Source organism: Glycine max, chromosome 13 (genome assembly GCF_000004515.6).
Source record: "Glycine max cultivar Williams 82 chromosome 13, Glycine_max_v4.0, whole genome shotgun sequence".
NCBI lineage: Eukaryota > Viridiplantae > Streptophyta > Magnoliopsida > Fabales > Fabaceae > Glycine > Glycine max.
Genome location: NC_038249.2, coordinates 42,475,202 through 42,487,798, shown reverse-complemented (window position 1 = coordinate 42,487,798; position 12,597 = coordinate 42,475,202). Strand labels below are relative to the sequence as shown.

The window sequence follows — 12,597 nt, the reverse complement described above, 5'->3', positions numbered from 1 at the left end:
TAAAATATACTAGTAACAATTAAAAAACTAAATAAGTATAATTATTTATGTATGAGGGGAAAAAAAAAAAGAGCACGCTTTAAAGTCTCCATGAAAATGTAATACTTTTTCTATGGTTGAGGAGACAATGATAATTTCATCTATATGCATGTTATGTTGTTTGAAGTTGTCCAAAATATGTTCAATAATTTAAAGTATTTGTTCCATGATAGATTTTTCATCAACAGTTACTTTTTACTTGTGCCATTCTTGCATGTATCTTGCCTTTATTTCTCTCATTGTTCCTTTCCAGAAGTTGAGTCTTGATGAAAATAAAAAGTGCATCATTAAGTCCACTAAGAATGTGTCCAACACATATGCAGTCATTATTCTCCCATTTTCACCTTTTTGTTATTTTAGTCTTTTTTTTTTTCTCTTTCTTAAGGCTTCATGGTGGTGAGAACATAAACTACCTTTCGTAAGTTGTCTCCTTCAAACCTTTGCAAAATTAATGAAGTAGTAGTACATGGTGTGAAGAACTGTAGAAATATAAATATTTAAAAATTAGGAAGAAAATAATTAAAAATATTTATACCCCATAGCCATGAAAATTATGCATTAATGAACCTTAGATTGGAAAAAGGGATTTAGCTCCTCATGGGAACATCAAAACACAGAAAAAAGTAGAAGAAAACTTAAGGTAGAATAACTTGCCATTAGAAAAATAAAAGTGACAAAGAGTTTTATTATTTTTTATTCTTTTAGGATTTAGAAACTGGGTCTAATCTACTAAAATAAAAAAGGTCTTTTCTGAAGCCCCAAAATACAAAAAAATAAAGTAAGGAATTGACTCCTTTCAACACATATTTTTTTATAAGGGCAAGAACAATAAATTAAATTCATGATGACATGTTAATAATCTATATATATAGTTTTAAAAAAATTGAGACACTTATTTGATTTTTTTTAGGTTTAGGAATATTTTTGTTTTGACAGAAGGTTTAGGAACTTACTAGTGTAAGGAGATATAATTTGAGAGAGTAAATTGATGATTTATTATTCTTAAAAGAGGAATAGATGTATCCTGTAGTAACTTGGGTTTTTCAGGTCGAGCTTTGTGATTGATGGGCATTAGTATTTATATTATTCTGATTTCTGAGTCCATCAAAAACCAAACCCACCAAAAACCCTCCTCACTCACTCTTATCCATCAATCTGGCTCCGTCAACCATGGCATCCTTCGCTGCCCCCAACAACATTGGCAGCGCCGTGCTACCCTCTCGCCAGAGAAAACCCTCTCGACCCCCTCCCCTCAAATGCTCCCTTCTCCCTTCTTCCAACAACAACGATTCACTCTCAAACCCTTCTTCCTCTCACACTCCGCCGCTCTTCAAAGCCATCGCCATCTCCTCCGCCGCCTCCATCCTCTTGCAATGCACCCCTCTCTCCCCCTTCTTCCCTAACCCCCTCACCAAACTCGGCGGAGGCGGTAACACCGGTGGCGGCGGCGGAGATGATGGGTGGTTCGGCGGCCATGGAGGAGGCGGCGGCGGCGGAAATGGAGGGTTCTGGTCCAGAATGTTCGCCGCGGTCGCCGACGAAAACCAGCCTCAGGAGTGGGATTCACACGGTCTACCCGCCAACATCGTTGTCCAGTTGAACAAAATGAGTGGCTTCAAGAAGTACAAGGTTTCGGACATCTCCTTCTTCGATCGGAACAGGAAGACAAAAGTTGGCACCGAGGATTCGTTCTTCGAGATGGTTTCTCTTCGGCCGGGCGGGGTTTACACCAAAGCGCAGCTCCAAAAGGAGTTGGAGACTCTTGCGACTTCTGGAATGTTCGAGAAGGTTGATTTGGAAGGAAAAACAAACCCAGACGGCTCAATTGGGGTTACCATTTCCTTCAGCGAGAGCACGTGGCAATCTGCTGATGGATTTCGTTGCATCAATGTAGGGTTGATGCAACAAACGAAACCCGTTGAAATGGATGCTGATATGACCGATAAGGAGAGGCTGGAGTACTATTTGAGTCAGGAGAGGGAGTACAAGAGGAGAATCGAGAGGGCGAGACCCTGCCTCTTGCCGCGCTACGTGCACAATGAGATCCTGGACATGCTCAAGAGACATGGCATGGTCAGTGCTAGGCTGTTGCAGAGGATTCGGGACCGAGTGCAGAAATGGTATCATGATGAAGGCTATGCCTGCGCTCAGGTCGTTAATTTCGGGAACCTCAACACCAAGGAGGTTGTTTGTGAGGTTGTTGAAGGGGATATCACACAATTGGATATTCAGTTCCAGGATAAGCTTGGTAATGTTGTTGAAGGGAACACCCAAGTCCCTGTCATTCAAAGAGAGCTTCCCCGGCAGGTATATATATAGATATATATACATTTTTTGGGTTGGTTATGAATGTTTGTTATATGTGCAATTGATGTGTTTAGTATGATTAGGAGCTAGTTTACATTATTACATTTTGTGTTGGATATTGGGGTTTGTTTTCCGTGATTATACTTTCTGTTTTTTTTTTTTTAATGTGTTTTACTTGTTCATTGGTTTGTGATACTAACTTGATGGATGTTTGTATTGGATTAACAGCTGCGCTCAGGTTACACTTTCAATATTGAAGCAGGGAAGCAAGCTTTAAGAAATGTGAACTCCCTTGCTTTGTTTTCAAATATTGAGGTCAATCCGCGCCCTGATGAGACTAATGAAGGAGGTATAATTGTTGAAATTAAGCTAAAGGAGTTAGAACAGAAGTCGGCTGAAGTCAGTACTGAGTGGAGTATTGTCCCTGGACGTGGAGGGCATCCCACTCTGGTATTTATTTCTGTCAAATTGAATATCAATTCTCTTTAACAACCGAGGAATTTTTGGCCCACCCAATTAATTTGTTTACTTTCTATTTGACTTTGTGTAGGCTTCGCTCCAGCCTGGTGGCACTGTTAGTTTTGAACATCGGAATCTGCAAGGGCTGAATAGATCTATTAATGGTTCTATTACAACTAGCAACTTCTTGAATCCTCAGGTAGGTACCCTTGAGCTAGTTCCTGGAGTTCCTTCATTTGATTCTACAAATAGTTTTATGTCTTGTAATTTTGGCATTGGTATCACAACATGTCTCCCTTTGGTTCTGCCTCAGGATGATCTTGCATTTAAGCTAGAGTATGTACACCCATATCTGGATGGGGTGTACTATTCACGCAACCGTACTCTCCGTGTAAGCTGCTTCAATAGCCGAAAACTGAGTCCAGTATTCACTGGGGGGCCAGGCGTGGATGAAGTGCCTCCAATATGGGTTGATCGTACTGGTGTTAAAGCTAATATTACAGAGGTAGTTTCACAGTTCTTTTTAAGTTAAATATATGAACCTTGAGTTGGCCATTTGGGCTAGTGGTATTTTTTCAATTAATTTTTTTTTTCCGCCTTGTGTGCCATGCAGAATTTCACACGTCAGAGTAAATTCACATATGGACTTGTAATGGAAGAGATAACAACGCGTGATGAAAGTAGTCATATCTGTGCAAATGGTCAAAGAGTATTACCTAGTGGAGGAATTAGTGCTGATGGACCTCCAACCACCCTCAGTGGTACTGGCATTGATCACATGGCATTTTTACAGGCAAATATTACACGAGATAACACCCGTTTTGTGAATGGAACTGTTGTTGGAGACAGAAATATGTTCCAGGTGACTCTCATTCTACACTCAGTGCCTTTGAAGTTGTACATGTGGAAGCATTACACCTTCCTATCAGTTTTGTGATTTTTGGAAACACTGAAAAAATGATTCTCATATATATTATTGGGAAGGGATCAACTTATACCACTAAAATGACACCAATTCTTACATCTTCAATGAGTTTGTTTGGAACATGATTTTTATTGATCCAACTATTAAATTATTACTATATATTACTTTGATGGTTTTTATGTTTTTCTTTGATTGATTTCACTAAATTTAGTATTTGTAATGTGTCTGGTAGTATTGTTTTCCATTGACCCTCAAGAAAATTTGTCTTGCTGGGAATGACTGAACTTATGTTATGATTCTTCATGGAGGTGGCATATAAAAGCCTTGCAATTAAGATAGCAGGGATGGGTGAAGGACGTTCCAATTTTTATTTTAAGTGTAGCTAATCTTTTGATGATAATTAATGCAATCCTTTTTAGAGGATGATACCATGGCTAGAGTTATCAGGGTACCATTCTTCTTCTGCTGTGAAAACATTCATTTTAACCAACAACCAATCCTTATCCCCTCATATATGGTATTGGATACATTGATAAATCAAATACCATTTAGTTCCATCCATAACACATTTTCAGCCACACCTCTTAGGGCAAGCCTGCAAGGTCTAACTTGCAGTGCCGCCAAGATATTGGTGTTTTCTGAATTTCTGTTCTTAGAATATGTTATGTCTTTTTTCTGATAATGCATTGTTAACATATGCAAACTGCAGGTAGACCAAGGCCTTGGCATTGGCAGCCAGTTCCCGATCTTTAACCGCCACCAACTAACTCTGACACGATTTATTCAGCTGATGGCAGTGGAGGAAGGGGCTGGTAAACCACCTCCACCGGTGCTTGTCCTCCATGGCCACTATGGTGGTTGTGTAGGTGATCTCCCCAGCTATGATGCTTTTACTCTTGGGGGTCCCTATTCTGTAAGGGGCTACAACATGGGTGAGATAGGAGCAGCCAGAAATATCCTTGAGGTAGGAATGAGATTTTAGTTTAGTTAATTCTTATAATCTATATCTGTCCATTACGTGGGGATTAAGTTTAACCGTCGATTTCTTTCTACAGCTTGCAGCTGAGTTAAGGATACCTGTTAAAGGTACGCATGTGTATGCATTTGCTGAACATGGCAATGATCTAGGGAGTTCAAAGGGTGTCAAAGGTAATCCTACAGAAGTCTACAGACGCATGGGTCATGGTTCATCCTACGGTCTTGGTGTCAAGCTCGGTTTAGTGAGAGCAGAATACGCTGTTGATCACAACTCAGGAACTGGTGCATTGTTTTTCCGTTTCGGAGAGAGGTTTTGAAGTGCAAATTAGTGACATTAGTATATTGTTCACTGGGGTTTCTTCTTTTGGTTGGGGGAGGGGATTATAGATGCTTAAAAATTACATGTGCTAGACTAGCAGACTTGGTGGTGTTTTTGTTTGTTTCCCGTAAAATTGGTAGAGGGTTCTTTGGAAATATTAAGATGGTAGATAATCTTGATTTCTGTTATGAAATGGATTTAGTTTATCTTTGCGGCTAGTGATCATTGCACAGTTCATGAGAACAAATGGATCCATATCATCTTTTTAATATTTTTTTTTGTTAAATATGATTGTCAAATTATTAGAGGTTAAAAGACATCATAATGTTATAAATTATATGACGTCTTAAATATTCTTAATCTTCTCTATATTTTCTTTATCTCCTTTATTTTTAGTGGTAAAACTAAACCTATCTGATCTACCGTCTTTGTTGGGGAGTTCACAAATCTTCACGAATGTCCGAACTATTTAAAGATGAAATTTTAACATAGGTGCTATTCTAACATTTTTTATTTATTTTATGTAATCGATTCATTTCTAGTCTTATCAAGTATGTTTATACATTCAACCTAATATTCTCATCCCATCTATGTTCTGCACATTAGTATCAAAATATATTTAATGGTATAAGTTGATCGTTATTTATAATCTATTTATAAAAGCTGAGTGTAAGTTGTAGTGGACAACATTTCAACTAGGAGTTCGATATACATCTAATCACATTAGTATTTTCTCAATTGGGTCATGTCTTAATTAATTTCTTTTCATCTTTTTGGAATTTAGTCACATTTTATTTAATTAATCATTTATCTTTCTTTTAATGTATTATTGTCTATTTTATCTTATATACATTACGGTGCTTCAATTACTCAGTGAATAAATGTTAATGGCATTTTTTCTCTCCTAATTGTCGACCATTAAAATTAGATTTTTTTACTGTCTATTTGTATCCATCCAAAATAGAGGTAAAAAAATGCATAGTAAAGTTAGATAAAATTAAAGAGATTAAAGTATTATATATATATATATATATATAGGCTTAATGGTACTTTTTACCTTCAGTTTTTTAATTTTTGGCAAATTTTATCTCAAACTTTTTAATTTGATACATTTTATTTTAAATTTATAAGAAACTTACAAATTTTATCCCAACCATTTATTCATTAATAAACACAAAAATTAGGGATAAAATTTATCAAAAAATAAAAATTGGGTTTAAAATTTACAAAAAATTAAAAAAGTTAGGATATAAAATATAATTATATTAGAAGCAAAAAAATAGAAGATAAAATCCATAAGTCTCTTGAAAGTTACGGTAAAATTCGTCAAAAATTAAAAAATTAGGGACAAAAATGCCTTAAAATTATCATTATAATGAAATTTTATTTTACATGTTACGTTGGGTTTTTTTTTCGAGAGAAAAAAAAATCATATCATATCATTGATAATTACCTGAAAAATACAATTTAGAACATAATTAAAAACTTGGTCACTAGCAAAACAACTTGCTTTCCTAGCTAGAATATGAACTACAAAATTAGCTTGTCTCCTAATAAAACTCACCATTGAGCTATGATAATTTGGCTCTGCACTTGGAGAGAATAACATTGAGATCTGAAGAACTACAGGAAGGTTGAAAAGAAATCTACTACTGCCCAAGAAATCTACAATCTGTCTCAAAAGTTATATTTTCGAACCCTGGTTCAACTGCCCAAGAAATGGCTTGATAAGAGATGGCTTCAACTTCTGGCGATCTAACTCTGCCATGCATATCTAGTTTAAGATAATTTTAACCAAAACAAAGTTTAATAATTATAATATTAAAAGGAAAATACTTAAGCATCCACGTAATGTGCGGATAAATATCTAGTTTAATAGTATAAACTTGTAAGATCATAGTTTATAATCACATTATGAAAGATTTGTATCAGAAAGCTTCCTATAGATGGCAAAAATAAAAATAAAAAATGAGGCAAGGTAAATGGAAATTCAGAATTCACGAAGTGGACCCTTTATATTTGTTTGTAAATGCTCTCAGAAATCCAAATAATTTGTCAATGTTGCTTATTCGAGTTCCGCATAAAATGTTTTACAAATCAAATAAATTATAATCCATTTACATTTCTCTTGCTTTCATCTCACCAAATACATCCATGATTTAAGTTTTAGTGTTGTTATATTTCCTCTACTCACCCAACTAACACCGAAGACAAATAAATAAAACAGTTGAATCCCTGGTGTTACACAGTCAATTTGGTGACTTTGGTTCCCAATGGCCACCAAGAGATATGCCTTCACATAATTAAAGGCCATGTCTTGTGCCAAGAATGAGAGGCAATAAATTCTGTGGCTTTTTCTCTCAACCAAATGGAGGAACCTCTAATCCTTTTATGCTATAAGCCTAGTTCCTTTTTCAACTGAGCCAGAGTGGCTTCTATTTCCTCAAGGTTATCCTCAACGCCTCTGCTTCCCTTGCCAGCTTGACCTTGACTGCTATTGCTTGGTGTCTCTGTCCCAGGAAAGTTCGATGTGTTGCCTCCCTGAGGCGTTTTATAATCATCATTTTGATCAGTAATATTGAGTTCTTTCTCAAGGAACTCCACAAATTCTTCTCCTATTTCCTGAAAGGTAAATTTTCAAATATTATGAATCCCTATTTAGGTCATGTTGGCAACTATATATCTAGATGGCTCATGTATGCATTTTTTTTTTTTTTGGAAAAAGGACTGGTACAGCATCAAAACGGATAAAGATGTAAGCAGGAAGTCTCACCGCCAATTCCTCCCATAGACTCTTTGGCTTTCCTTGTGAAGCAGTGTTTGCTTCCCAGTTCCTGAATTCTTGTTGAAGATCCTTAAAGAAGTCCTCTGTATAACAAAACCAACAGGTCTCAAACACTAAAAAGTAAGGAATTACAGAATTAAGTTGCAATATACTAGAGACATACATCCCTTTCCCCCTGTTGATAAATTTATATGGGACAATCAATGCCCAGCAGAATTTTTAATGAATACAGGCTAAACTTATGAGCTACATGATCACATGATGTCTACCAGAGAGTATATATCTACCAATTGTTATTTGAACATCCCTCAAAAAATTACCTGCATCATTAAGATGTTGGACCATAAGAAGATTAAAATAAAAATGAGCTAACTTTATAAAATGATAGGACAAGAAGCACATAAAAAAGTAAGGATTAAATATGTTTTAGTCTTTGCAAATAGGACAATACATGCTTTTAGGCCTTAAAAAAATAATGGCATTTTGGGTTTGGACCCCTCATTTATAGAAATGTGTCAGTGTGGTCAACTGGTCTCTATTTCCATATACAAGGGACCAAAATGAGATGATTTTTACGTGATACAAGGACTTGACACATTTGCAAAAATGAGGGACCAAAAAACAAATTTCAGTATATATATATATATATATATATATATATATATATATTGAATCCTAAAATATAATATTATCTCTCAGACAATTAAAGGTGAAGAATTAGTAGCAGAAGAGTGTCCAAGGACAAAAAGGAAACATATAGGGCCGTCAGCTTAAGGTTTTAACTAGCATGCATCTTTTATAACCAGAAAAAAATACGGAAATTCTCAGTAGTATCTTGGTTAAAGTAAATAAAATCCAAAAGTCCAGAAAATAATCTTGATCAAATATGTATCCTGATAATATTTAACTGCACAAAATGCATGAAGACTAAAAGTTTTCCCAATATCTTTCAATTGGACTGTATCTAGGGCAGATAGATCTCTTTGGGCGAGTGCCAACAGCACTAAAACAACTTTGCAATTGTTAGAGAATATTTAAGATATATTCAAATTATCTTACAATTTCTTTTTGGATGTGTTTAAGCAAATAGTCTTATTGTTAGGTCTTGCACTGATAGTACTAGTAATCACTGATCAACCTAACTAATAGTATAAATAGGAGTATTAGATTAAGGTATGCTTCACAACATTAAATACTATCAATAATATATTTCAGTTTGGTACTTTGAGCTGTCTTTTTTCTTTTCCTTCTTCCCTAATCCTCGCCTATAATTCTTTGTCAGAGTCTAATCATTCACCTTCCCGACAGTATCTCCCTTCCGCTATTTTGAGTTTATTGAACTCGGTGGTATACTTTTCCTTTTAAAAGAATAAAAAGGAAAAAAAGATTGCAGATGTGTAACAGCAATTATAAAAATGAAGTACATATTCAAAAGTAAAGTTCAGCAGCTAGATATTCAAACAAGAATTGCAAATGGCTATTAATCTTTACCTAGTCCATAAAACTCTTCTTCAGCTTGTATATTCCTAGTTCGGCTTCCTTGAGAAAAATCATAACCTCGACTTCCAGAATCATATTTTTTGCGGGATCTAGAATTTAGCAATGTATTGTATGCATGTTTTATCCTCATAAACTTCTCCTGTGCCTTATCCTGTGAAAAGAAACTTTAAAATACATAAGTAAGCACCACAGATTCCAATGTTCTGATAGTTAATTATTTATACATTAATTGGAAATATAGTAAAAGTGAATGTGAGATCACTAACACACAATCCAAAACAGAACAGTTACATCATTGAAGCACTTTCAGCATAGTGCATACAGCAATCTTTTACAATTTTGTCCTCGTGATCAAGTTTACATTTGTTTTTTTCTTTTCTGGTTTCTGATTTGTGTCTTTTGTAGATAAAGAGTACTGGTACTATACCTTTCCATCGGAGATAAGTCAAAGTTTTAGTTAGATTTTGCAGAACCAATGAATATTGATGGGACAATTTTGCAAAAACTTGATTCAGAGACAATGATAAACAATAAAACACGACCTCAATCAATCCAAAGAGAAACATACAATAAAGAAGAATTGGGGTAATATGGCTGGCTGCAATTTAAAACGATTAAAATCCTAACAAAAGGATAAACCCCCTAATCATAAAAAAATCCCCCAAATCATAATCAATATCTATGTTTTCTTTCCCCAGATAACATGGTAAAAATACTTGCTTTCGATAACTTAACTCTAACGGAATAACCCCACCAACAATTGTCAAATAACCTTAACATTTTGATAACTGACCCATAGAAATCCACACACTATTGAGAGAGAAATAATAATACTAATAAGCGTTAAACATAGTAACTACCTCTTTATTGACATCGGGATGATACTTGAGAGCAAGTTTCCGATAGGCCTTTTTTATTTGGTCGACGGTTGCGGATGGAGACACGCCCAAAACTTCATACGGAGACTCGCTACGCCTTGCTCTCACAACCATCGTTCTATTTCTGTTGCTCCATCTTTCTGTTTTTTGGTGCTTCCACTGAGAATGGTTGAAACGAATTCCATAGCTAAATTTACAAGTGGGTATGCAACAATTCGATGGAGGGGTAAGTGGTAGAAGAGATCTTAGAGGACAAGAAAGGAATGTGTTTGTGTTTGCAGTTGCAGTGAGAGCGAGAGTTGTTATTCCATGCATCTTATCTCCAAAACTTTGTTCCCTCATCTCTTCATGTCATTCGTAGGATTCTGGTTCAGACTTCGGAACACCAACATCGCTCTCTTATCAGTTATCACCCCAAGTCCCAAACATAAATTTGGATTGAAATTTCGTTTAACTTAACCCCCGACCAAAATTCAATTTTTTTTAAAAAAATATTGGCTGTTAACTACCTCTTTTTCTCCTCCCCAAAAGAAAAATAACTTTATTCTCTCTCTCAGAAAATCCATAATTTTAATTAATAAAGTATTATTTTAAAAATAACTTATAAATATCACATTATAGTTAATATTTATCGAAGAAATTAGAGTATTAATTAAAATAATTTAAAACTAAAAATCTCTTTTACACAAACAAGCATATTATATTAATTTTATATAAAAGTCTACAAGTCATATTATAGAATGAAGAAAATACCTAATTGTATGGGAAAAGATTAATATAATAATAGTTTGATTTAAAAAAATAATAACATAAGAATAGATTATCATCCTCTATAAGTTATAACTTGAACGATTATCTGTTAATTTTATTCTTGTGTTATTTTTTTAAAAAATAATGTGTGAATGTTGTTCACTCAAGTAAATTTCTGTGAACACCAATCGCATGGGTTTTGCATTTTATTTTGAGGCATGGTATTTGTCAACTTTACCTATTAAAGTAACTTTTTTTTTTGTGATAAAAAAAAAATGTTGAGATTCTTGTTGCAGAGATGACTTATGAACCTTTATGTTATTGGGCCTGTGGTAGGAACAATTGATGGGCCTAAATAAACATGGGATAGTATTAGAAGTGCATCCAAAATCTTGTTGGGAGATCAGACTCCGGAAAAGCGGTGCCACGTCAGAGAAATAAAAGTAGTTGGAAGCTGAGGCAGTGGTGAGGATTGCATTGCAGCAATGGCCACCACATTTGCATCCTCATCTCCAAGAATTGCAACCTTCCTCTCTTCTTCTTCTTCTTCTTCTACTCTTAGAACTACTACCACTCTTCCATCTCTCCAATTTACCTCCCCATCCAAAAAGTTAATCCTTTTTCACAACCCAGTACTTCAAAAACATAGCAGATTCCGACCCCTTCTTCTTCCTCCTCCTCCTGCTGCTGCTGCCGAAGATGCGGTGGATGCTGCGGAGCAATTGTACAAAACCACCGATCAAGGGGTGGCCACAGTCGTATCCGCTCTTTTCTTTATTGCTTTCGTTGGCCTATCCGCTATCACTATTGGGGTATAACTGTAAAACAACTCCCTACTTAACTCTTAATATTAGTTTTATGCTGTTCTGAACTCTTAAATGTTTGTTTTGCAGGTTGTCTATCTAGCAGTGACAGATTTCCTGCAGAAGAGAGAAACAGACAAGTTTGAGAAAGAAGAAGCTGCTAAGGGCAAGAATAAGAATAAGAAGAAGAAGAAGGTGGGCAGAGCCAGGGCAGGTCCTAGAGGATTTGGCCAAAAAGTTGTTGAAGACGACGATGATTAGGATAATCCATTTCAGGTCTTTTCTTTTTTTTTTTTTTTGTCTTTTCCGTGGTTAGCAAGTTGCTATTCCTTAGTCCTCGCACTCATTCACAGTGTGATTTTGAGTTTCCAAAACAAAACATGTTTTAACGGCGGAAAGCGAGTAATTTATCTTGTTGGACTATAAATTCATTGCAACATACAATTTCAGGAAATGTTGAATGAACCTCACAATTTATCGGAACTGCCATGCCTACGCTGCCGTTATTGTTCATTATTGGGTTTTTGTTTGAATTGTGAACCATGGGCGATTCCTGGTTATACTATACATTTATTCTATGCAGCCTATTTATTTTTGTCCCATTATCTAAACAGAAAGATAGATTTCTCCATCTAGTTGGACTAAAACGAAAATTTAATTTTCAATTAATTTAAAACAAAATACTATAATTGAGTCCTTTCGGCAGTATCAGAGTATCAGTTTTATCTGTTGCCTGTAGTTAGCCATAATTACATGATTGGATGGCAAAAAAAACTTTCAAGGGATCTATCAATTGTCGGGCTGGTTCGTTTAATCTCATTGACTAAATGGATTCAATCCTTAAATTCTTCTTC

General features: G+C 35.3%; 3 protein-coding genes across 3 annotated transcripts; 2 read left to right on the top strand and 1 right to left on the bottom strand.

Moving 5' to 3' along the window:
* The first annotated feature begins 1,078 nt into the window (after window positions 1-1,078).
* On the top strand, window positions 1,079-5,270 carry LOC100794483 (protein TOC75-3, chloroplastic). Its single transcript, XM_003543478.5, has 7 exons — window positions 1,079-2,346; window positions 2,575-2,796; window positions 2,897-3,004; window positions 3,119-3,310; window positions 3,419-3,667; window positions 4,440-4,694; window positions 4,786-5,270. Exons 1-7 carry the CDS (start codon window positions 1,210-1,212, stop codon window positions 5,023-5,025), a joined length of 2,403 nt encoding a protein of 800 aa, XP_003543526.1. The 5' UTR covers window positions 1,079-1,209; the 3' UTR covers window positions 5,026-5,270.
* Window positions 5,271-7,069: 1,799 nt separating this feature from the next.
* LOC100793601 (curved DNA-binding protein) lies at window positions 7,070-10,649 on the bottom strand. Its single transcript, XM_003543476.5, has 4 exons — window positions 10,173-10,649; window positions 9,304-9,463; window positions 7,801-7,895; window positions 7,070-7,649 (listed from the first exon to the last, which is right to left on the bottom strand). The coding sequence occupies exons 1-4, from the start codon at window positions 10,530-10,532 to the stop codon at window positions 7,422-7,424; spliced, it is 843 nt and encodes a 280-aa protein (XP_003543524.1). The 5' UTR covers window positions 10,533-10,649; the 3' UTR covers window positions 7,070-7,421.
* Window positions 10,650-11,327: 678 nt separating this feature from the next.
* On the top strand, window positions 11,328-12,226 carry LOC100792546 (uncharacterized). Its single transcript, XM_003543474.3, has 2 exons — window positions 11,328-11,752; window positions 11,834-12,226. The coding sequence occupies exons 1-2, from the start codon at window positions 11,426-11,428 to the stop codon at window positions 12,002-12,004; spliced, it is 498 nt and encodes a 165-aa protein (XP_003543522.1). The 5' UTR covers window positions 11,328-11,425; the 3' UTR covers window positions 12,005-12,226.
* The last annotated feature ends 371 nt before the right edge of the window (window positions 12,227-12,597 follow it).